The 26,175-nt window shown below is 43.0% G+C and overlaps 1 protein-coding gene across 1 annotated transcript in view; it reads right to left on the bottom strand.

Annotated features, from left to right (window-relative positions):
- LOC144479266 (semaphorin-3D-like) overlaps nucleotides 1-26,175 on the bottom strand; it is a 105,034-nt gene that overhangs the window by 25,835 nt on the left and 53,024 nt on the right. Inside the window, exons 6-8 of the mRNA XM_078197935.1 lie at nucleotides 23,248-23,376; nucleotides 20,615-20,757; nucleotides 63-177 (exon numbers count right to left, since the gene is read on the bottom strand). Of these exons, the coding sequence (XP_078054061.1) occupies nucleotides 63-177; nucleotides 20,615-20,757; nucleotides 23,248-23,376 (387 nt within the window). The remainder of the gene's footprint in view (nucleotides 1-62; nucleotides 178-20,614; nucleotides 20,758-23,247; nucleotides 23,377-26,175) is intronic.

Below are 26,175 nucleotides of genomic sequence, written 5' to 3'. Positions count from 1 at the left end.
TTAATCTTGTTTAAATAGCCTTCTATTTTCAGAGCTAAAATATAAAATGGACTGTTACTTACGCAGCTCATCAAAATACGTCTGATAACCCTCAGGTCCTGGGACTGAGCAAATGAGACGAGCTTTCAGAAACGTTGTCCACTTGTTAATCAAACTCCGCTGACCACCAATATCTTTCTGCAAAGATTTAGATCTCATTTATAAAGAGGAACAATATCTGGGAGAATTTATATTCAATGTAGCAAATCCAATGCTCAGTTTGCATTACCATTTATGTCAAGCTCCATACAAAAACATATAGCTATACGCTGGCAATGAGCTAGTCAGTCAATCAGAGACACAGGCCCTCGTATTTCTTGGAGCAGGAAAGAGGATGGGGAAAGGGGAAGGGTTTTCAGCCTAGAAACCAGGAAGTAAGAGTTTCCTGCACGTGAGGCAGACTTAACTGCAGGATGTCTTCTTGGACTCCAGATTGACAGGCTGGCTGCCTTTTGGGTGGGAAAGCAATTGAGGAAGGGGTATCAGCTAAGTGTGACATCCTGGGAGGGTTGTAGTGGGTGGTGGAGTGGGGGGGAATTGTGGCGGGGGGAGGAGGGGAGGGGCAGAAGTTGCATTGGCAAGGGAGGGGATTAATCATTCGGGTGGAGGTAGACTTGTTGGAAGCCTGGAAAAAGCAATCCTGGTCCAAATCCAATGCTCGGATTGAGCCATTCTCACCTCCTTTCACATGCTGTGATTACCTACACACAGTCTCCTCAAATAATTCCTGGAATTCCACACCACCACCAAGGGAAGAGGAAACAACAGATTGTTATGGAGGCAGAACTATCCCAAAATGCATTGCAGAAACGAAAGTTCTCCATTAAAACTATGGGCCTGGCAAACAGGAGAAAGAAAAAATATTTAAACTAGGATTAATTGACCATCTGTTTAAATGAGACAAGCACACTTTCACCATTGGAATCAAGCCAGTTGAGATATTTGATAAACTGGATGTGGGCATATACGACCAGGAGAGTTGCCCCAGCCCCCCAACACAGAGGGGACCCCCTCCACCTCCACCAGTGAGCGAATGAGTCACCCCTCCCCCACACCATGCAGGTATGAGGGTGACCCGACCCCCGCCCACAAAGACTCCGATATAGGGTCCCCTCAATCCCTGCCCCCTCAGAACAGAGGAACTAAAAACACTTAGCTGCTTTGAATTTGCCTGCAGCTGTCAACCAGAACAAGGATGTTTATATATGTTGCGGTTAGGAACAATGATTGGTACTTCAGATGCAGTTAACCATGAAGGGAAAGATGAATAAACAAAACTCAAGCGTGCTGTGTAAAAACCATTAAGCTGGCAATCAAAGGCTAGTTAAAAGGTACCAGACTGCAAAATTGAATGAAAACAAACCAAAGGTTCCCAAAGGATTTCAAAGGACTTCAAAGATTTTCAAAGGTTTAAAGATTCCTAGGAAGGCTCAGTAACTTGAAATAAATACTGTGTTCAAAGAATGGGGCTGAATGAGCAGCTGTGGAGAATGGAATCCCCTCCCTAGTGAAACAGACCTCTCCTGTCAGTCAGAAGACTTCAAAGGGGTCTTCTCACACCTGCAGTTTCTTAGAAAGAGAAAGGGGATTCCCTTCTGCAGAATGGGGTGCTGCTGTGATTTGGAAGCCTTTCAGGTGTCCAGGGGCACTGAGATTAAATTGAACAGGCCACTTCAAAGTCTTCACAGTACCCACAAAAGAATGAAGATTTTGATCAGAGAACTGCTTGAAATCACCATGCCAAGAACAACCTTCAGGTTTCCCAGGGCGAGAAGTGGCATTCCAGCCACAAGATCACTATCCTGGAGGAGAGTCCCAAGCTCAACCCCTTGTCACATGCCCAAGCTCCCCCCCCCCCCCCCCCCCCCCCCCCACCATCTCCGAAAGCCCAAGTCCCTCGGGAACTCTGTGCCACCTGACAGGGTCACCTGGGCAGAGCACATACCCCCTTGACCCCCTTCAGGGTCCAACGTGCCAGGTTCAGGATTGTCAGCACCTGCACCAAAGCCTGCCTGATGCAGTTGCTGCTGTGGGGAGGGGGGGACGGGGGGGACGGGTGCATCACAGGAGGGCTTTGAAACAGGCTTCCAGCCCGCCAATGACATTTAAAAGAGGGGTTTGGGCGGGAATCTGATTGGGGCCAGCGTGGCGGGCCGGGTGAATCGCGATGGGTTTGCTGCACGGTGGGAATCCCGATTTAGCCCCGACTCCCGATTCAGCCGGCTGTCGGGATTCCTACTAGTGGCGAACGGGACTAGTGAGTCCCCCCTACATAACTAATCCTTCAGCCTTCAGGCACAACCTCCGCAACCAGGGAACTTTGTGATCAGAGCCTTTTATATCTCTGATCTGTCATTGTTTCAAAAAGCCTGCCTTTCCCCTTTGCATTCGATCACATTTTGTAACAACGTTTCCATGCCTCCCTCTTACACTTCGAATTCTATCACAACCAAAGCAAAATACTCAGTTTGTATTGTCTGAGATTTGTCTTTAATTATCCTAATCCTTCCCTTAATTACTTTAATTTTGATGTGTTTATTAAATTTTAGTCATTCCCTTTCAATCTTTCTTAGCTTTTCTCAGTATTTTTGTGTCCCCCCCTCTGGCCTCTTTATATTCGTTGCCCTGGATTTATCCAATGCTTCTTCCTAAGCTTCATTTGAATTTTTCTCAATGCATTCAAAGAACCACAGCTTTCACTCTGTCGTGTTCTTGCCAGAATGAGTTTTAATTTGTCTCAAAGGAAAACACTCCAGAACGCCACTAGAGGGAGCATTAATACATCTTCCACAAGGAAGCCAGCCAACATGACATCTGTATGTCGTTGTCTGCTTCTGACACTGTTTAGCTCAACTCTCTACATTATTGCTGCTCGATTATTTTGATCTCACACAGTTTTCGCATCTTGCCGCTGCCACTTTCACTTCCTTACTGAGCAGTTGCAGTGAAAAAATTTGTTCACACCTGACTGTATTCTCCCAGTCAATATCATTTTGCTTTGATTTATTATTGTCACATGTATTGGGATATAGTGAAAAGTATTGTTTCTTGTCCACTATACAAACAAAACATACCCATCACAGAGTATATAAGGGAGAAGGAAAGGAGAGGGTGCAGAATATAAGTTCTGCAGTCACAGATAGGATGTAGAGAAAAATCAGCTTAATATATGGTAAGTCCATTCAAAAGTCTCATTTTGAAAACATCCCAACACTTTTACACAAGATTACTTGAGTTCATTCAATATTTTAGTTACTTCAGGATCCCAATTGAAATTAAATTGTGGCCAAATCGGAGCAAGATTCTGCTGCAACACATTCTATGCAGCCTTAAAGAGACTGATAGCAGGAGAATGGAAAATTGGTCTGTTCACCTCATTTATTTAACATTGACAAGTTGCTGACATCAGCCCCTGAAAGCACAAAGGGCTGTTGCTTGGCCACCAGTTGAGATAGTAAGCAAGGACTGAGGGTTCGGGCGAGAGAAAGGGGTTAACAGATTGGATATGCTAATGTACGAGGTAGATGATGATGTACCACTGACACGAGTCAGTCATGCATTAGACTCTCCAAAGATAGGTTGGAATTGTACCTAAGAGCAACGCGCCCACTCCATAACCTGTTTCGAAGCAGTACCAATAAAGACGTGTTAAGCAGATACCAGAGTATGGCTACAGTCTGTCTAAGAACCAAGCCCCATCTCTAGGGTTCAGAAGAGGAGGGCTCAAACCCAGAAGAAGATGGCATTTTGGAAATTACAACAGAGAATGTTCAACAAATGATTAGGTGATACTGTTCATTAATTATTCCTGAGTTAGGAAAATGGAACCTAGATTGGAGGAATAAGTGCCTAACACTATTTCTTTCTATGCTCTTTACTATAAATTATAATTTTTAAACTGCACCGTATGTTTTGTGTCTGGTGAACTCTCCGTTTTAAGGTTCTTATAATGCTTCTATGACCATCTTAGATGTGTCAATAAACTCAAGTGTTCCTTACTGTGACACAAAGCGAAATGAATTTCAAGACCTTTCTCTCAAGTGGAGATCACCCTATATTAAAAGGTCACTGTCAGACTTATTCCGAATGATGGATGTTCCATACTCCTGAGGGGTGCTTTCGGCTGAAAAGATGCCCTTTTGGCTGCATAATTAATCTGACAGAGCTATTTTCTGGGCTTTCTCAGAAGCGGGAACAGCTATTAAAATCAAGCTTGCTCAAGTTCATTTGGCATTAGTTAATCAGCAGGGTGCCAACTGCGTCACCGTGAACTGTACAGAGCCAAAACTAAATGTTAAAAGTTACAAAGACAGGATGGCTAGCGAGCAATGCCACAGACAAGGGCAAGCAGATAAAGCAGAATATTTAAATGCAACCATTTTTGGATGTATTAGTTTCTGTTGTAATGCAGCAACCTATTCTGCAGAGTTCCATAATTCATATAATAAATGAAATAAAAACGGTTTGTTGAAGTGTAAACTATTCTCCAGGTTTTAAAGTCTTGTCACATTAAATACAACTGATTACACAAAGCATTGAGAGCCTGAATGTCCTCAGAACCTGAAGGACTGTTTGAACATTGTCAGGGTAGTGCTTCCACCAGCTGACTCCAAGCACTCAGATGCTGCCAGAACTCCTGGGGTTGGTACATTTGATGTGGAGATGCCGGCGTTGGACTGGGGTGAACACAGTAAGAGTTTTAACAACACCATGTTAAAGTCCAACAGGTTTATTTGGTAGCAAATACCATTAGCTTTCGGAGTGCTGCTCCTTCGTCAGATGGAGTGGAAATGTGCTCTCTGTATCTTTAAGATCTGGCTGGCTGTAGGGATTCGCATTCCAATCAGTATTCTGTAACTTGATTTTTGTGTCTCTGTGCCCTGTTTGAGAGCACATTTCCACTCCATCTGACGAAGGAGCAGCGCTCCGAAAGCTAATGGTATTTGCTACCAAATAAACCTGTTGGACTTTAACCTGGTGTTGTTAAAACTCTTACTGTTGGTACATTTGCACAGAGTGACTTGGTGCCCGCATCAGTACAGATGCAGCTGGAGTTCCCCATAAGATGGGAGCCAAGGAAGTAGCATGGCTGAATATGAACAGGGACGGCTAAAAAAGATTCTTGTGAGAACTGAATCTTTTCCCAAAAATGCCACAAGCTTATGGCAGTTGGTTTCTTAGTAACTGGTTGCTTAAGGAAACCAACATTTCCAAATTTGGGAATTTGGGTCCTACTTCTGCCACCTGACAGATATCAAGGTATATGCTAAAGTCACCAGAGGAGAAACTGTCAGGAATTCCATTGAATGCTTCCCTCCAGGTAATGGAAAAATAATAACAAGACTAATTTGCCTGGCGGATTCCACCCTATTGTATTAAATAGAAGGTCAACAAATTGCAAAGCTCTTAGTTACAAAGGTTTCTAGATGAAGAAATTGTGCTTTTGGGTTGTAAAGTCAAAATATCACCCATTATTTAAGGGAGAAACCAACTAACTGCACAACCATTTGTTATACATAACTATCGCAAAGTTGCTGGAATCTCTCATCAGATAAAAAGATGAGACACAGTGGAAAGAACTTGTGCATGTATGACCTGATCAAAGATAATGTGAAGGTCTTATTGCATTTAATTGCATTTTTTTGAGCAGGTCACTAGCCTAGAGTGTTTCTGGATATTGTTTCTGGATACAAGCTTCTCAAAGGCATTTGCCAAGATTTTGCAGAGGTCAACACGACTGAACTGAAGGTAACTTGGTGACAGTAGGTGGTAATTAGTTGGGAGGTGGAAGACAAAGGTCTGGATTTTCACCACAATGAACAGCCTCTCCATTATGGTGAAAATCCTGGAAATAGCCACATTTTCCAAGCCCCGTCCCTGAGCTCAGCATGTTATATCTTCGCGGGGGCGGGACAGCAGTTGTGCCAGGGTTCGCGCGTGCGCTATTTGTGGAGGCAGCTGACAACTTAAATTACCAGGTGCCGCTACTGAAGTGGGATTTTGGAAGGCCGGGAGTGCGGAATCCGGAGCATGCACATTAGATCAGGTCGGAGATGTGAACTTGGTAATGAGTTTGATGGGGTCCATGGGGAGGACTGATAGAACATGAGCTCCCTGATTGAGGCAGTTAATCTGGGAATCTTGCAGAGGTATATAATGTGGAGTGTCCGGGTTACTGGCACTTAGGATGTATACTCTGTACTGGGAAGTACCTGTCTGAATATTACTAACTATTGTAAATAAATTTTGGGAAGGGATGCTGGCCTTGGTGGAGTTATTTCAATACTCCTTTGGATAGGGAGCCAGGACTCCTTTGGAAGAGGTAACGCACCCTTTGGAATACATCATGCAGCCTTTGGGATTGTTAAAAGTGAACATGATTGTGCAATTTTTAAGCAAAGATTCATTGGAACTGTCAAGCTGCCAAGGAACTGTCCAGCTGTGAAGGAAGTGCAAAAGAGCTGTTCTGTTTTCAAAGCTGTCCCGAAAATATCAAAGCTCTCCAGGAGGTGTGAAAGCTGAAGAGGAAGTGTCCAAAGATGCTAGGTGAGTTGGCATAGATGCGATAAGGGAACATTGTGGTGGGTGAAGGGCATGGTTTGCATTAATTTCGGGGTATGATTGCAATGGGGGTCGGTAGAGGGGTGCTAAGTTGGCAGAGGGGATATGGGCAATGAAAGTGGGCAGAGAGGCATGGGCTCGCACAGGTTGGCTTATGGTGTGGGTGAGGGGTGTTAGGTGTGAGGGCTGCATTTTGTTTTACTATTAGGTTTTCTTTAAGCACAGTGCAGGAGCACAGAACTCTGCACCCAGCTTTCTTACACACCTGGCAGCCTATGCATTCATTCCAGGGTCATCTGCACCCCTGGACTGAAAATCCAATCTGGAGGCGGGGATTTTTAAAGGTTGGGTTCACCAAACCAGGAAATTTCCTGATTTGATGAACCCGATCTGGGGACATTCTCCAATTGGTTAGATGGCCTACATTGCTCCCCAGTCAGCCATGCTGGGGATCAGTTTTTCACAATATATATTAATGATTTCATAGAATCCTTACAGTGCAGAAGGATGCCATTCAGCCCATCGAGCCTGCAGCGACAACTATCCTACCCAAGCCCTAACCCCACATATTTACCCTGCTAATCCTCCTGACACTAAGGGACAATTTACCATGGCCAAATCAACCTAACCCACACATTTTTGGATGAAGGAAAAAAAGTTGTATGTCAAAATTTCAGGATAAGAATATATGAGTATAAGAAATAGAAGCAGGAGTAGGCCAATTAGCCCCTTGACCCTGCTCCTCCATTAAATAAGATCATGGCTGATCAGCCTTAACTCCACTTTCTTCCCTTGCCCCAATAACCCTTGACTCCCTTGACAATCAAAAATCTGCCAAACCCAACCTTGAATCTATTCAATGACCCATCCTCCACTGCTCTTTGGGTAACAAAATTCCAAACACTAAGACCTTCTGGGAGAAGACATTCTTCCTCATCTCTGTCTTAAATGGGAGACTCTTTACTTTAAAATTGTGTCCCATAGTTCTAAACCCCCCCAGGAGGGGAAATATTCTCTCAACATCTATCTTATCAATGCCGAGGTGAGTGCAGCTCCAATAACATTCAAGAAGCTTGACACCATCCGGCACAACAACAGTCAGCTTGGTTGGCACCTCATTCACCAGTTTCCAACATTCACTCCCTCCTTTACTGATACAGTGGCAGCAGAGTGCACAATCTGCAAAATGCACTGCAGCAAATCAACAAGGCTACTTGGACAAACCTTCCAAACCCACGACCTTTACCACCAAGAAGAACAAGTGCAGCAGATGCATGGGAACACCATGACCTGCAATTTCCCTTCCAAGTTACACACCATCCTGACTTGTAGCTATATCACTGTCGCTGGGTCAAATCCTTGAACTCCCTCCATAAAGCACTGTGTGTGCACCTACACAGTAAGGAGTCTTGTTGTTAGACTCCTTACTGTGTTTACCCCAGTCCAACGCCGGCATTTCCACATCATGTGTACCTACACCACATGGTCTGCAGCAATTTAAGACTGTTCCTCTCCACCACTTTCTCAGGGACAATTAGGAATTGGCGATAAATCTGGCCTGGCCAGCAATGCCACGACTCATGGAAGAATTTTTAAAAACTCAGCTTCCCTTCTTGATAACTTGCTGAGCCTGTATTCTGACTTTGATTCATTTACAAGAGACCAAAATCTCTCTCTCTAGCAATATTCTGCAGTCTCTCTCCATTTAAATAATATTCTGTTTTTTTTAATTCTTCCTGCTTAAGCAGACAACTTCATATTTTTTCATTGTACCCTCTCTGCCAAATTTATGTCCATCTACTCAACTCATCCATATCCCTTGTATCTGCTTCACAACTTGCTTTCCTATCTATCTTCTTACTCTCAGCAAAGTTTGCTACAGCACAGAATGAGGTGATCTAAGTGAAACATATACAACTCTGAGGAGGCCATGATAGTATGAATGCTCAGATGATGTCCCTCATGAGGGAATCTAGGGGACACAGTTTAACAGTAAGGTGTCTCCCATTTATGACAGAGATAATGAGGAATTTCTTCTGAGAGTCATTGTTCGGAATTATCTTCCCCATCAAGCAGTGGAGGCCGAATCACTGTCACTGGGTCAGACAGATTTTTGACTGACAAGATGATACTAAGGTGGAGAGATTGTAAATTATGTGGTTAAGAGCAGAAGCTTACAAAAGTGATAGAAGACAGAATAAGCGAGCGGGCAAAACAATGGCAAATGGTGTTCAGATTACTGGATGTAGAAAACATTAACTTGGTTTTTCTCTTCACAGATGCTGCCAGACCAGTTGAATGTCTTTTTTATTTCAGATTTCCAGCAGTGTTTTGCTTTTATTTAAGACCGATCAAAATATTTTCTTAATGCTGATAGTCCTTGAGCTTTCAAAGAGCAAAGGATTTAGGTGTACATGGACAACATTCATTAGTAGCTCGTGCAGTGGTTCCCAAAGGGTGCGGCGCGCCACACTGGTGCGGCAAGAGAGAATGGCAAGTGTGGCGGGAAGATTCAAGGACAAACAAATAAACATTTAAACATGGTTTAAACAAGCATTGATTTATACCTTCTGGATGTCCCATGATCATATTATATAGCAGTTGTGTTCTATGTTATGAATCAAGCACTGCTAGGAGTTGTTTTTTTTTTTGTTTTTGAATGTATTTCTTATCAATAAAAAATTCGGTGTGGCGCGAGCAAATTTTTATTCTGAAAGTGCGGCCCCAGTGAAAAAAGTTTGTGAACCACTGAGCTAGTGCAAAGGTCTAAAATGTAATTAAACAAGCTTGTGGAATATGAGCCTTCATCTCAGGAATGGTTAGAATGCCTAAGTGGAGAATCTATATCTGCAATGCTACCACCGTTGACACGGTGGGATTTTCCCCATCCCGCTGCAGTGAACAGAGATTTAGCTGGGTGCCAAATTCTCTGACCTCACTGCAGCAGGAGCATGGCGTGAACGGCTGGTAAGATTGCGCCCAATTTGTGTATGGAGACTTGGTGAAACCTCATCTAGGTACTGCATTCAGCTGGGCACCACCTTTCAGTAAAGCTGTATTTGTCTTGGAAGGGGTACCACATAAATATAGTAGAATGGACTAGAATGATTAAATTATCAGGATATGTTGCAAAAATTGGCTTTTGTGCACTTAACATTTGAAGTTAATGGGTGATCAAGTTGAAGTGTTTAAAAAGTTAAAAGGAACTGGTAGCTGTTTCCTCTGATGGGGGAATCCAGACCTTAAACTTAAAGCTAGGTCTTTTCGAAGATAAATCAGGAAGTTTATTCTCACACAAAAGGTCATAACTAAACTTCAAAGGTATTTCACTGGCTGTAAAGCACTTTGGGATGTACTAGAGTTGTGAAAGCTAATATATAACTACAAGTTCTTTCTCCCATGGATATCTGCAATTCTTTCCAGCACAGGGCTATGGATGCTGGGTTAATTAACATTTTGAAGACTGAGATCGAGAGATGATTACTATGCAAGGGCATTAATACACATGGAGCTTTAGATCTGCTGTGATATAATTGAATGGTTGGGCAGACTTGAGGGGCTGAATGGACATCTCCTGTTGCTGTCTCTCTTTCTCTGAAGTCACCAGCAATGGGGACGGAAATGTGTGTCCTACTATCCAGGACAAACAGTCAAAATGGCACAGAGACAAGGTATAAATAGTGGCTATTCCAATTCCTACTTCCTCTAGAACCCTCTTGCCTCAACATGCTAAGAACCTTGAGGATATGTAGGGCACTTGTCTTTTGGTTGGACTAATGTATAAATCATTTCATTTTAATGAATCAATTGTTCGCACTGTAATGCTGTGAACTTTAACATCATACAGATTTAAAATTTTAAAGCAGAAGACTCAGTTAAGAAGATGGACAACCTAAACAAAGGAGATATTGTGGAGGCAGGTTAAATTCCCACCTCTCGCACTTCATAAAACCACAGGAAATAGAAGCAGTATTGTGCCATACGGCTCCTCAAACCTGCTCTGCCACTCAAACAGATCATGGCTGATCATTTACATCTTATGCTATTGTTTCCACGATCCCATATCTCTTGATGTCATTAGTAGTAGAAATCTATCGATTGCTGTCTTGAACATGCTCAATGACTGGACTTCCACAGCCCTCTGGGGTAGAGAATTCCAAAGATTCACTTCAAAAGGACAGAAGGCAGTGCGTGTAGATCAAATCAAATCTGTGCGATTGTCAGGGCGAGTGTTGGATGATGCATCATGCCAAAGCAATATCTACCTTGACCTCCCTCATCTGTCTTCTACCATTCTGGAATGTCCCAATCTGTTTTTAACTTTGTAAATCGTAATCCTGAAAGCATCTGGCATTAGCTTTGTTACATCAAGCTTCAGCCTTCTTTCAGCTTCCCCTAAGCACATTATTCATCTGACAGTCAGTCAACTGGTTCCAACTAAAGATTCCAATCCAAGCGTCAAATAGTTTGGCAACCTGGTTTACAAGAACTTTATGACCCCATAGATAATTGTGCCTGAAATTCTATAGGTTTTCTATGAGCCTCCCAACGTAATTCCAGCGACTCCATCCAGAGAAAGAGCTGGAAATGATTGTGGGCGCTGTTACCCTGGGGGTACTCTGCTGGTTTCAGAGCGGAGTTACACACAGTGCCAAATACTCCACAGAATCTTTGGCTCAGTATGTTCATTCTATCTATCGTGACGTTCTTCAACTGGAAATGAGACACCAAAGTGGCATCACTTAAATTTAAAAAATCAACACATATTTTATATTCAGGCAGTTATAAAAGACTTCAAATAATATCAAGAACAGGGCAAGTGATCTGTTGATGCACAAAATCTGCCCCCGTACCAACAAGCATTCTCAATACATGTAGTACTTTTTGGAAAAAAATAGCAATTTGTGCTGGTTCAGCAAGCATAGAAATTAATGGAATCTGTCATCGGGTGTTAAACGATGCCAATTCACAAGCGAAGTCATAACTGTGAGAGTGAAGCTTGAACTGTTTATAACCGATGTGCATCTTCTGAAATAACTCAATTATCGATGATTTTTATAGTCTAAAGTGTGAACTTCATAACTAGCTTTTTCTTTGCTGACAATAGCCATAATTATAGCGGTTTACTGCTGGCAGACTTTCTGTGTCACTAATGCATGATACAGACAGCAACGTTCATGACTAACAATTCTGATGTAACCATAGCAAACTAATTGGTCACCCACACTCTGCATGCATTATATAAATGGCATCAATGACTAATTACAATTTCCTCAGAGACGTGTATTCAAAATCATCAGGGGGTCTGGCTAGAGTAGGTTGGGAGAAACAGTTCGCGTTCGCAGAAGGGTCGCAAACCAGTGGACACGAATTTAAGAGTATTGGCAAAAGAACCAAAGACAAGGGGTGGAATCTTGTTGGAGGCGACAGGGGTCTCGGTCACAGGCTGGAAAGCTGGTGAGGCCGCCCCTTCCTTCTGAGAAGGCTTAATGCATTTCGTGCCATTTAGACACTTAATAGTCCAACAATAGGCCTTCCACGGAGATTCAGGACACTGGGGGTGGAAGCCTTGCCACTGAGAGCTGCCATAGAGTCACAGAGTCATAGAGGTTTACAGCATGGAAACAGGCCTTTCAGCCCAACTTGTCCATGCCGCCCTTTTTTTTCGAAACCCCTAAGCTAATCTCAATTGTCCACAGTTGGCCCATATCCCTCTATACCCGTCGTACCCATGTAACTATCTAAATGCTTTTTATAAGATAAAATTGTACCCGCCTCTACTACTACCTCTGGCAGCTTGTTCCAGACACTCACCACCCTCTGTGTGAAAAGATTGCCCCTCTCGACACTTTTGTATCTCTCCCCTCTCACCTTAAACCTATGCCCTCTAGTTTTAGATTCCTCTACCTTTGGAAAAAGATATTGACTATCTAACTTGTCTATGCCCCTCACTATTTTATAGGCCTCTATAAGGTCATCCCTCAGTCTCCTATGCTCCAGAGAAAAAAGTCCCAGTCTTTTGAGCCTCTCCTTATAACTCAATCCATCAAGTCCCGGTAGCATCCTAGTAAGTCTTTTCTGTACTCTTTCTCGTTTAATAATATCCTTTCTATAATCGGGTGACCAGAATTGCACACAGTATTCCAAGTGTGGCCTTACCAATGTCTTGTACAACTTCAACAAGACACTCCAACTCCTGTATTCAATGTTCTGACCGATGAAACTAAGCATGCTGAATGCCTTCTTCACCACTCTGTTCACCTGTGACTCCACTTTCAAGGAGCTATGAACATGTACCCCTTGATCTCTTTGTTCTGTAACTCTCCCCAACGCCCTACCATTAACTGAGTTAGTCCTGCCCTGGTTCAATCTACCAAAATGTATCACCTCGCATTTGTCTAAATTAAACTCTATCTGCCATTCATCAGCCCACTGGCCCAATTGATCAAGATCCCGTTGCAATTGGAGATAACTTTCTTCACTGTCCACTATGCCACCAATCTTGGTGTCATCTGCAAACTTACTAACCATGCCTCCTATATTCTCAGCCAAATCATTGATATAAATGACAAATAACAGTGGGCCCAGCACTGATCCCTGAGGCACACTGCTGGTCACAGGCCTCCAGTTTGAGAAACAACTCTCTACAACCATCCTCTGGCTTCGGTCAAGAAGTGGAGATGCCGGCATTGGACTGGGGTAAACACAGTAAGAAGTCTCACAACACCAGGTTAAAGTCCAACAGATTTATTTGGTAGCAAATATTTGCTACCAAATTTTTGGTAGCATTATTTGCTACCAAATAAATCTGTTAGACTTTAACTTGGTGTTGTGAGACTTCTTATTCTGTCAAGAAGCCAATTTTGTATCCATTTAAATACCTCACCCTGGACCCCGTGAGATTTAATTTTATGCAACAACCTACCATGTGGTATCTTGTCAAAGGCCTTGCTAAAGTCCATGTAGACAACATCAACTGCACTGCCCTCATCTACCTTCTTGGTTACCCCTTCAAAAAACTCAATTAAATTTGTGAGACATGATTTTCCACTCACAAAGCCATGCTGACTGTCTCTAATCAGTCCTTGCATCTCGAAATGCCTGTAGATCCTGTCTCTCAAAATACCTTCCAACAATTTACCCACCACAGAAGTGAGGCTCACTGGCCTGAAGTACCCAGGGTTTTCCCTGCAGCCCTCTTTAAACAAAGGCACAACATTTGCCACTCTCCAATCTTCAGGCACCTCACCCGTGACTATCGATGATTCAAATATCTTGGCGAGGGGACCCGCAATTTCCTTCCTAGCCTCTCACAACGTCCTGGGATATACCTCATCAGGTCCCGCAGATTTATCTACCTTGATGCGCTTTAAGACTTCCAGCACCATCTCCTCTGTAATATGTACACTCCTCAAGACATCACTATTTATTTCCCCAAATTCCCTAACATCCATGCTTTTCTCAACAGTAAATACTGATGAGAAATATTCATTTAGGATCTCACCCATCTCTTGTGGATCTGCACATAGATTACCTTGCTGATCCTTAAGAGGCCCTTCTCTCTCCCTTGTTACTCTTTTGCCCTTTATGCCAGCCAATCAATCGGCCAGAAATTCTTTTGTACTCAGCAGTATGAGAAAGGAAGTTGACACTGATCTGAGGTCTCAGATCGAGGAGCTACCTCGAGTGTCATGTCAGGAAGGGGATTAAGGGATGAGGATTGAGAGGGGAGTGAAGAATCGACAGGAAGATCCAGGAGTTGGCTCTTGGCGGGGCAACCCCTTTCCCGATGCCAGTCCGTGATTTAAACACACTACCTTTGAGCAAGGGACCCCTACCTGGGAGCCCGTAGAAAAACCCACAAGGGTTTGTTTGTTGTGCTTGCTGCATGATGATCCTCCTCCCCTCCCCCCCAACCTCCAGGATGATGCAAGGTGGCGGGATGAGGTTCTTAAATGGGCATTAATTGGTGGCAAGCCATGATCCTTCCTGCCACGGATTTAACTAAGGTGGAGTCAGAAAGAACCATCAGAAGTAGGAGCAGGAGTAGGCAATTTAACTGCTGGAACCTGCTCCATATTTAATATGATCATGGCTGACCTCATATTGGCCCTCAACTCTACTTACCTGCCTGTTCGACATAACTCTTCAAACCTTTGCAAAATTAAAAATCTGTCCACCTCTTCCTTAAATTCACTCAAAGTTCTGGCACCCACCGCGTTCTGGGGTAGTGAATGCCACAGACTCCTGGAGGTGGTGCGGCCTACACCCATCACCCTCCAACCCAATTAAACACCTCCCCCCAAAAAAACTCTCCACAGGGGAGGGCACAAGGTTCTGCCCAACATGAGGGGAAACTTTCATGAGCTGTGAGTTGCGAGCATCTGAAATGCTCTGGCTGAGCGTATGGTGGAGGAAGATTCAACCACTGCTTTCAAAAGGAAACTGTTTTATGGCTGCAGAGCTCAAGGAACTTCTTCCTTTTATTTTCAGATGTTTTCTGAAAATTATGGGGAAAATTGGAGCGATGAATGGAATTAGCTCTGACTGACTACATATTTGTTTCTGCAGAAACTGGGGGGAAAACCTTGTCTTTCTGATCTATTATTGCAATCATTTACTGTTTGAGTAACACAGATTTACTGCAAATAAAACTCAATTCTTCTGGTAGTGCCCGTGGAGCCAATTTCTATGTTTTTCTTTCCTCAAATCAAAATTTCACAACTGATCTCATTGAATTAAAATTGCAGCCAAGCTCCATGTTGTGCTGGGGGCCAGGTTGATAATGAAAAAGTTAAGATTTTAAAACAATAAATTATGGTGATATTGTATTTGTTGGTTCATTGCCTGAGCCCATACTGAATGATTCAGTACGATACGTGTACACAGGATTTGATATGCTGAAAATAACTCCCTCTTGTCCATACTTTCTTTGTCTCCTCATTTGACCCCTAATCCACATAATTTAGATAGGCCGGAATCGTTTTCTTTGGAACACAGGACGCTAAGGGGAGATTTAATTGAGGTGAATGACATTATGAGGGATCTGGATAGAATGGATAGGAAGTCAATAACTGGTGGCATAAATTTTAAGTAATTGGGAGAAGCTGGAAGCTGGAAATCCTGAGAAAGAGGCGCCCTTTTAAATGGGTGTCCTGATCTCCAATATAAAACACAATCTCCTGGAGACACAGGCACCACTCCCCCCCAACGGACATGGGGGACCCACCACGGTCACGGGGGACCCCCACAGACACAGTCCCCACGCCATGGACATGGGGGACGCTCCCCAACCGATAAGGGGAACTTCCCATGAAGCTCACCAGAGGGCCCCACGATAGTGCACCCTGGAAGTGCCATGGGTAATGCCCTGGTCTATCCCTCTCCCTCTGGGGAATACATTTGCCTGTACACACTTTTGGCGGGTTGCCTTGGCAGGTTTCCATTTTTGAAAAGCTGTTATAAACTTCGCAACGTCAGAGAGGAGGCAATTCCAAATGCAGGGGGAACGATATGGCGGGGAACCCCACTAATTATATTTAAATTTATTGAAATGAAGTTCACAAACTGCCTGGGCAGGAATCCGTTAAGTCGCCAGTGGACAGTGAGCGGAGATTTTGTGCCCACACTGCCGTTTGGGCTCACGGCGAACAGGGGTGCAAAATCACGGCACGCAAGTTGAAAAGTGGGATTAGGTTGGATAGCTCGTTGTTAGGCAGGCACAGACGCGATGGGCCAAAGGGTCTCTTTGTGCATTGTAAACTTTCTATGATTTAGGGATGGACTTGCTCACAATCCTCAGTTGAAACCAACTGGGCAGTAACAACATGAAATTTAATTTTATTACCAGTATTTTACAGCTTCAATTTCTTTCCTTAAGGTTTTCCAGAAGCTTATCATTTTAATAAGCACTCCAGAATTTGAACAAAGGTAGGGTTCTGCCCCTTCACTGGGATCCTGCAAGATTCCTTTGACATGTGGAAACACTTTAAAAACATCACAAACAACTTACATAGTATGCCACTGACCCCTTACTAGCCTTTGGTGCGTTTCCAAGTTTAGTGTATAAATCTATCCGTCTTCCTATCTATTTGTCTGTGACATACTGCTGAAACAACAGATCAGTCACGGAAGCATGTTAGTGACAGCAGGCGGTTTGTAAAAAGGGCAGCTGACATCTAAATGGAGAGACTGAACAGGGAGCAGAAGAGGTGTGTTTAAAATTTAGAATGGCTCAGATCTTGATGTTGTTCTTAAATCGTGAAGATATTTTTATTAATCTGAAGATGTTATTATTGGAAGAAGCTGAAACCTGAGCATAATTCCTTCAGAAAACAATTATCATTCTCTCGACTGAAAGAATGTAGGGCTTACTGGATTGTCAGCAAAGATAGACTCTGCCCTGACTGAAATTAATTAACAAAAATCAAATGTCAACTCAAATTCAACTTAATGAGTAAAATTTGACAGAAGGTCAAGAGGAGAATTTTGCTTTGTTTTGACAGAACATTTCAAGTGTCGGACCAAAATGCTTACAACGCAAGCAAGAGTGTTTCTCCCCACTAATCCTGAAAGTTATATTCCTGTTTGAATCTATTCTTCCCAAACCATTTTACCACCTACAATTTAGCACCCATACTATTGTAAAACACCTCGAAATTCCTTGGTGTTGCTCCTGCTCTGTGACTTAGTAAAGTGGACACCTCATTTGCACGTGTTGGCAAGGTTTCTGTCAAACCTCTGGCTAAGTTGTGCCAGCCGAGTGGGAGTAGCTTTGAGGAGAATCCCATCCGATCAAATCTGCTGGCTACAATCCCAGCAATTCTTTTGGGATCATGCCAGAGTAATGCAGGGTCGGCACAGCATTTGGATAAATTTGCTGGCACCTATGCAACTAAGAGTGTATCTCTGGTGTCCGTTGTCATGTTCTTAATGGAAAATCTGGCTCTGTCTTCCACTTGGGCACAGTAAGAAGTTTAACAACACCAGGTTAAATTCCAACAGGTTTATTTGGTAGCAAAAGCCACATCATGACTTCCACTTGGGCTGCAGGGGAGATGCCCAGGCCTCTTCCATAACCCCAGCAATCTGAAATTTAGCTTTCTTGTGTAACTTATTTATTTTTAATTCTCCTTGTCCAGTTGCTGAAGTAAGTACTCCTGCCTGGCTCTCACTCCTCCATCTGGTGGGGTGCTCTTGTGTCCATTTGAAGGCCAAATGCTTCAACTATCTTGGTGTGTCCCGACCATATTCCAAGTTTAAAGTTAAAGTTTATTTCTTAGTCACAAGTAGGCTCACATTAACACTACAATAAAGTTACTGTGAAATCCCCTAGTTGCCATGTTCCAGCGCCTGTTTGGGTACACTGAGAGAGAACTTAGCATGGCCAATTCACCTAACCTGTACATCTTTGGACTGTGGGAAGAAACCGGAGCATCCGGAGGAAATCCACGCAGACACGGGGAGAACGTGCAGACTCCACACAGCCAGTGACCCAAGCTGGGAATCAAACCTGGGTCTCTGACGCTGTGAGACAGCAGTGCTAACCACTGTGCTACCGTGCCGCCCCATCTGTCTTTTGAGTTGGAGATGGCCTTACATAGTAGGACTTACAACCAATTCCACTCGCTAGGCATCAATTGTTAATTGGATCATCGAGGTTAAGGATACACAGCTGAAGGGCATTAATCGATGAAATGCGTTGAGCACTTATAAAAGGAAGACTGTCCACTGATCTATTTCATGCCTTCCATAACTGGTAGGCACCTCAGCGGCTGGAGTAAATCATCAGCCCCCAAAACAACATTTTGATTTTCTCAGGCTCCTTTAAAAGTTTTGGGTGTGATCTTACCAGCATTCACATCTCACTCCTGCTGCAGTGAAGTCGGAGAATTTGGTGCCCAGCCAAATCTCTGTTCTTTGCAGCAGGATGGGAGGATCCCACCAGTGTGAATGGCCGTAACATTCCAGCCTTTGTCTTTTTGTTATAATGTCCCTTTAAGGGGTTGTCAATTAATTAAATGATTGATTTGTCTATTTGTTTAATTTTATTGGTATTCAAAAGAGTACAAGACTAACCATTGATACGCTTGAAGCCTTCCATGACGGGTGGGTGTCACAGGGTTCAGAGTGTATCATCACCCCCAGCAATATCATTTTAATTTGCTAGATTTCAGTTGAGGCTTTTGTTTTTCTTTACAATAAGATGAAAGCTCCCCTTTAAAGGGGAGTTATATATAAATATGTTATAAATATTTGAATTTTATTTTCTAAAGAATATAAAATGAAGAATTGTGGAACACTGAGTGATAGTCGATAAGAGGCAAAAATATGTAATGCAGCATTCTGTAATAAACCATCTATTAAAAGGATATGTGCCTAGTTTCATATTTGATAGAATTATAGAATCCCTACAGTGCAGAAGGAGGCCATTCGGCCCATCGAGTCCGCACCGACTCTCCAACAGAGCATCTTACGCAGACCCTACCCGCATAACCCCACTTATTTACCCGCTAATCCCCCTAACCTATTCATCTTGAGACACTAAGGGACAATTTTGCATGGCCAATCAACCTAAGCTGCATAGCTTTGGACCATTTGGCCTGAGATCTGCTTAACATTAATAAGGAATGCACAGAGATTCCACCCTCAATTAGAAGCAATTGGAAGAGCAAAAAGGGGGAATGAGAAAGGACTTGCAACAAGATTATGGAGAATATTAAGACATTCTATAAATACATTAAGGGGAAGAGGTTAACTAGGGGAAGAATAGGGCCCATTAGAGATTAAGGGGCAATGTGTGTGTGAAGCCACAGGACATTGGAAGGGTTTTTAATGAATACTTCTCATTGTCTTCACTCAGGAAAATTGATATGACGGAGAAGTGGATGACGGACTGCAACTTCAGGATTTGCATGTTGGGCTGAAGTTGTGGTCAGGTTCCAAAAGATAAAGATTGTGAATGCTGACAATTCCCCATCAAGAACCCCACACGTTCCAGACCATTGCATTTGAAGTACTTTATGATGCTTTCAACGAACGTAATAAATTGTTTTAAACTGTCTTCCTTGTTTCTTTCCCTCTGCTGTTATGTTTTCAGTCCTATTTATTTCAATCTTGCTTTCGCCTTCTGCTCTTAACTATCAACTGAAGCCTTCCTCTTATTTCCTGTCAGGGTCGAGTCTATGGAAGTGAGGCAATGAGAGACTGAAGTAAAAAAAAATGCAGTTATTAGTCTCTCAGTGGCTATTGATGTGATGCAGCCCAGGTCTATAATGGAGAACAGATATGTGTCTGGTAAAGTTAACCTATTTTTGGGCTTGGATGACGCTGTAAATTTAAAGTGAAAATCATTCAGATGAGCAGATGGTTCCACAGAAATGGATATTGAAATCCAATGCTATCATTGACAGTACATCCAGATTTTTGCTAAAACTACACACATCATTTTGCATTTGCACAAGGGGAGAGAATTTTAATATATCTACAAAACCAAAATTAAGGCCTATTCTGACACTACAGCACACCAAATATAAGATGGCTTTTGTTTAGCAATGGTGAATTCTACCCACGTTTTTTGTCACATCCCTGTATGGGGAAGGTGGTTAGATGCTGTTATTCAATCCTTTCATCTCCACCACAGACTGGTGGAAGATAGTCTTCTCACCGTACTAACTATAAGCTTTTATATGAACTTGGGTTGCCTTTACCCAGTTTCTGGTTGGAATATGCACCCCATAACACATTTCCCACAGATCTGCTGCAAATTAACATGAATTCTTCATGGATAGCTGGACTGTGAAGTGGAAGAATTCAGGTTAGTTTTTACTGGCAGTGTTCTCCCGAGATAGAGGCTTGGACTTATTACTGGATAAATAAATAAGTTTTGCTCTGGATTGGGTTGTCATAAAGCAGTACCTGAAAGAAACATGTGTGATAAAAGTAGAGCAAACTGTTCCATTTCCCCGCACGCAAGAAAATAAAATCACTGATGAACATGGTTTTTAAAACCAACCTTACAAACTCTGGCTACTCTAGAGAAAATGGCTTTCTCAGAGCTCATGGTATCCAGCGCTGTCTCTCTTAAAAATATATAGATTTTATCATCATCTTCATTCGAGGTGTCAGAGATGGGGTACATCCCAATAAACTTGGGGTCTGAAAAATATATAAATGACAAGTATAATGATGGCATTATTCTTAATTTAGTCGCATACCAAAATAAAGATGAAAAATATTGTCGGGCTTTGTAAAACAGAATTGGATTGTTAAAAAAAGTTGATTTTCCATTGGTTTTCAGTATTCTGTTTGGTAATCCCACAAACATTAATGCATGATTGAATACATGGGCAAAACAAACCAATTCACATCTTCAATTCCACTGACGTTCTTTTGGCGCGATCTTACAAAGTGCTGAATGAGCGAGAGAATAGGAGAGAATGGCATTGGTTTTTTCAGTGAGATGCAAGTCACAATCTTACGGTACTCAGTGCAAAAAAAGAGCCCGGATATGATTCTTGCCAGTAGGGTGGGGACAGAACCTAAGCTTGCCTGTGAAGCTGGCTGCAGAGTGCTTGGGGCACCATTGCACAGGCGCCCCTATCTCCCAGTGCACTGGAAGAATTCTTGCCAAACCAGCCCCCCCCCCCCCCCCCTCCACTCACCACAGACATCGCACCCCCTCCAGCCGATCACTGCCTATGCCAGTCCCTTTGCCTCCGCCCAACCCTACAGAGTACCCTCCCCATTGATCACCAACCCTGCAGAGCTCCCCCCTTGCCTCTCCCCTGTCATAACACCCATAACACCACAGTACTCAGGCTCCACCCCGTTGGCACTGCCCCTGGCACATTTATGGTGTCCAGTAGGCAGTGCCAGGTTGCTTAGTGGGCATCGCCAGGGTGCCTGGTGGACAGTACCAGGCTGACATAGCCTCATGAGCACTGTCCGGCCATGCCCAAGGGGCTTCAATGACCTCTGATCCCTCCCCAGGTGAGACCATCACACCTGGTTTCTGCTGGTGGAGACGAGCAGTGATTTTCACCGATGTGAAGCTTGACCGGCGAGGAGATTAGTTCAAGTGAGCCCAAATGACAGCGCTCGGGACTCACTTCAGGGTGCAAAGCAGATTTCACCGGCGAAACAAGGCCAGTATGAAGAGAGAAAACGGGCGCAAACCTGATTTTTCGCCCCTCATACAATCTTACCACCTCTCCTCACTGACGACAGGTGGGACGAGGTCGTAAAATCACACCCTGCATAATTTAGGCCCAGCCCAAACATTCCTGGGCCCAGGCAACAGCACTCAGCCTCCCCATGGCTCCCCATGATATATATTTCCCTCGGCTGAAGCTCCATTCAGACTACTCAGTAAGCTCTGCTTACTGATCTCTCCAGACTTGGCTCTCACCCAGCTTTGGCCACAGGCCCAGTTCTTCCATGCATGCAGTTATAAATTCTGGCTTTCCCACTCCCACTGAGTCCAGTCTTAAATCTTCCCTGCCAAACTTCAATGCCATGCCCCAATCTCACATTATGTTGCAGCTCTACCCTTGATCCCCAGTGTCTCTCTCATAGCCCAAGCCCTGGGTCTGTGCTTGTTCTCAACGTTGTGTGCTCAGCCCTGCCATCTCCCACTTAATCCTTATCATAAGTGTCAAGAGCTGGCCCTCTACTCCCTCTTGTATAGCCATGGAGAGCCAAGTTAATTTATATTGCTCGAGCCTGGCTCAAAACATTTTGGGAGATGAGAGAAAAAAGGAGGCGATACAAGACATACAAAGGGAAATATGAAGAAACAGAGAGAAGAGAAATTAGGTAAGTAAGAAAGAAAGAGATAAGAGAGGAGAAAGAGAAGAAACTTAATTCTAGATCTGGTCCGGAATTCTCTGACCTCGCCCCTGGCTGGGATTCTCCAGTCCCGCCGCAGTGAATGGAGTTTTGGCTGAGCGCCAAATTCTTCGTCCTCATTGGCAGTGGTGCGGGGCGAATGTGATCGGAGAATCCCGACCCTGGATTTTTTCAGGAGAATCAACAAAGCTAAGAAATAAAATTTATAAACCGTGCACAAGGAGTACTTTGTTGTCTCTACTTTCCAAAGAGGTGATTCCCTTTAACAATAAATATAAAATAGTAATTTATTAGAGTTAATGATCAGAATTGCATGTAATAAGAAAAGGCAATGTAATGATAATTTAAGCACATTCTGAAATGTGTTGTGTATCTGTGGATAATTTATCAGAATTGAGCGACTGGATGAACTAACATATGGACAAAGCCTAGCGTTCCCAGGTCTCCCAATACTTTGCCAAGCTTCAGATTTTCCTGACCACACACTGTTGCCCACCCCAGGAGCAACTGGCTTCTTGGTTTCCATTCATGATTAATTATGGATTACCGACTGGAGGCACATGAAGGCAGTTTTTCTTGAGATATTGAGAACTGACTATCAGGGTTACTGTTCCAAGGCACAGGACAGAAAGGCCTCTTCCATACAAGTTTGCTTCAGCTCATTGTCCACCGTGAAACAAAACTAAAGCTTCAGAACCTAATTTACAATTTTAAAAGTTTCAGGGACATTTTCACTGCTGAAGAAAAATTATTGCCGTTTTCCAACCATAACTTGCAGCAAGTCTCAGTCTCACATACCGCTTAACCAAAGTGGATTGTTGTGTTCCGTACGGATATACTGATTCTCCAGATGATGGATCGGGGAGCGAAAGAGAGCTGTGTCTCTCCCAAGAAAGTCAGAGGATGTCCCAGCGTAAAGATATTCATCTGAAAAATTAAAAATTAAACAGTTGAGTTTAGTGTTTCAGCATTTAGGGCAGAGTTTCTCTCACATCCTTCCTAACGTGTTGTAATCTGAACCAGATGCAATGCTCTAGTTGGGAGGGGGCTAGAAACTTGATGGATCGAATGGCCTTTACCTGTGCTGTAAATTAATCTATGGCTGCAATTTTCCAACTCCCCGCAGCAGGGCTAGCAAGCCATTGTTCACATTGGCGGGACTGGAAGATCCCGCGGGCATAGAGGGGCTGGGAAATCCCAGCCTCTGACTGAAGTTTCAAGCTTAAACCTCAAGGCTTAAACCTCAAGTCTTTCATATCGATTGCAACAAGCTTCGGGCTATATTTTTTCCCCTCTATGAGGACAGATTCTACATTGGAAATGGACCTGCCAATTTTGTTCTAAACTGAGTTGTGTCTGTTTTCAATTAAAGCATTAGAGTTAATGTTCAGTTAAGAGTTAAAGTTCAGTAAAAGAGTTAAAGTGTTGCAACTCGTGTATGTTTGAGTTTGGTACCAAAAGTGTTAAATAAAGGGAAGATCGTTAAAAGAATTGTTAAATGAATTTGAGTCGACTCCTGTCTTTGGTTTGTCACATTAAAATGGAATGCTTGAGACAGAGTTTGAATTAATAGCCAAATAATAATATCTATACAGTAAATCTAATTTTCATGGAGATTTCTTCATGATCTTGAACCGAGGAGATTGGGTCATCTTTAGACACTTTGCTATTTTGTTAACTTTTACACTGACATCCATAAACCATTCTTTTACAGCCAATCCATATGCTTTTCATACAGCTTATAAAAATCTCAGGAAAAGATACCCATTCTACACTTTTATGGAAACAGAGCATTAAATCCAAAAATCACATAGTCTGGACTTATGTAACTTTATTTGCAATCATTTTACAATATTATCTTCTGCATATCAGTATTCAAAAGCAAGCACTCTTTTCTATGAATGCAATTTTTGGTATGATCTATTTATACCAGTCTTTAATTGTCTCAAAACAGAAGTACACTGTTAAAAAATCCAAGAGAGCCCACTGAGCTAATATGCAGTAAATGGTAGTTCAGATCTATGATACATCTTGTGACAAGTTGGGCTGGAACTCTGTTGGACCAATGGGGTCTCACCCACTGACTACTGGTGAGGAACCACTCTCAGTTCCTTGGGGGAGGCCTGACAGAATCAAATCAAATGACCTGAAAGCACTTAAGTGACCATCATCAGAACTTCCCCGTGATCATGGTCCCTAGCAGAGGAAGTTTGCTGAGAGCTGCTGGCCAGTTAGAGGCCGGTAGTTCATCAGTTCATCATGTCGCCAGCGCTAGTGGACTGTCCACCATTAACAAAATAGAATTCACTAAGGTTTAGTATTCCATTGAACAAAAGGAAAGTACAAAGAAAACCCAAATGCTTTCTTTCTGTGATTTATTGTTTGAGCAAGTGCAATGGACATTGTGTTCTGTAAAACTGATTTTGGGGAATTCTATCAGACATAAGGCCAGGTAGATCTGATATCTTCGCAAATTGCAATTTCAGCAAATCATGAAACTTGTGAAATAATATACAGTGTTTGTTCATTCTCACCAACTCTGGAAACCCAAATCAATACCAAATGCATGGCAGTAACACCATAATTGCTGAAGGTTTCCCTTAGTTGTTACTGCGAAACATGACTAGATAGTGGAGAGGAAATGTTCATGGACACCTTTACAATGTCGCTACATGTACAAACGCCAATTCTTCCAATATATTGTACTGAGGAAATACTTCCATTTCTATTGTTTTATAGGCAATACAGTTATCTAGTTTTTTAATGCAAACAGGGGATTCAACATTTTGCATCATCAATGCGAACCATTGAGTAAAAGTATGAATCTGAAGAATTAATGAAACATGATCAATTGTTGATGAGTTTTGCAAAGTGCTTTGGCCAAAATACGAATCTACTGACATAGGACTTATTTGGAATCATGAGCTTTCGGAGCGCTGCTCCTTCATCAGGTGAGTGGAGAGGTGGTTTCACAAACACAGCATATATAGACAGAGACACAATTGCAAGATAATGGCTGGAATGCGAATCTTTACAGGCAATCAAGTCCTTACAGGTACAGACAATGTGAGTGGAGAGAGGGATAATCACAGGTTAAAGAGGTATGAATTGTCTCAAGCCAGGACAGTTGGTAGGATTTTGCAAGCCCAGGCCAAATGGTTGGGGTTACATGTAGTGTGACATGAATCCAAGATCCAGGTTGAAGCTGTCCTCATGCATGTGGAAGTTGGCTATCAGTTTCTACTCTGGCTTGAGACAATTCACACCTCTTTAACCTGTGATTATCCCTCTCTCCATTTGCAATATCTGTACGTGTAAAGACTTGATTACCTGTAAAGGTAATTTATCTGTGTCTCTGTGTCTCTGTCTATATATAAGACCATAAGACCATAAGACATAGGAGCGGAAGTAAGGCCATTCGGCCCATCGAGTCCACTCCACCATTCAATCATGGTTGATTTCAACTCCATTTACCCGCTCTCTCCCCATAGCCCCTAATTCCTCGAGAAATCAAGAATTTATCAATTTCTGTCTTGAAGACGCCCAACGTCTCGGCCTCCACAGCCCTCTGTGGCAATGAATTCCACAGACCCACCACTCTCTGGCTGAAGAAATTTCTCCTCATCTCTGTTCTAAAGTGACTCCCTTTTATTCTAAGGCTGTGCCCCCGCGTCCTAGTCTCCCCTGTTAATGGAAACAACTTCCCTACGTCCATCCTATCTAAGC

The sequence above is a fragment of the Mustelus asterias genome, chromosome 25 (genome assembly GCF_964213995.1).
Source record: "Mustelus asterias chromosome 25, sMusAst1.hap1.1, whole genome shotgun sequence".
NCBI classification, from domain to species: Eukaryota; Metazoa; Chordata; class Chondrichthyes; order Carcharhiniformes; family Triakidae; genus Mustelus; species Mustelus asterias.
The sequence above is the reverse complement of the archived record's forward strand: the minus strand, read 5'-3'. Positions and strand labels throughout refer to the sequence as shown.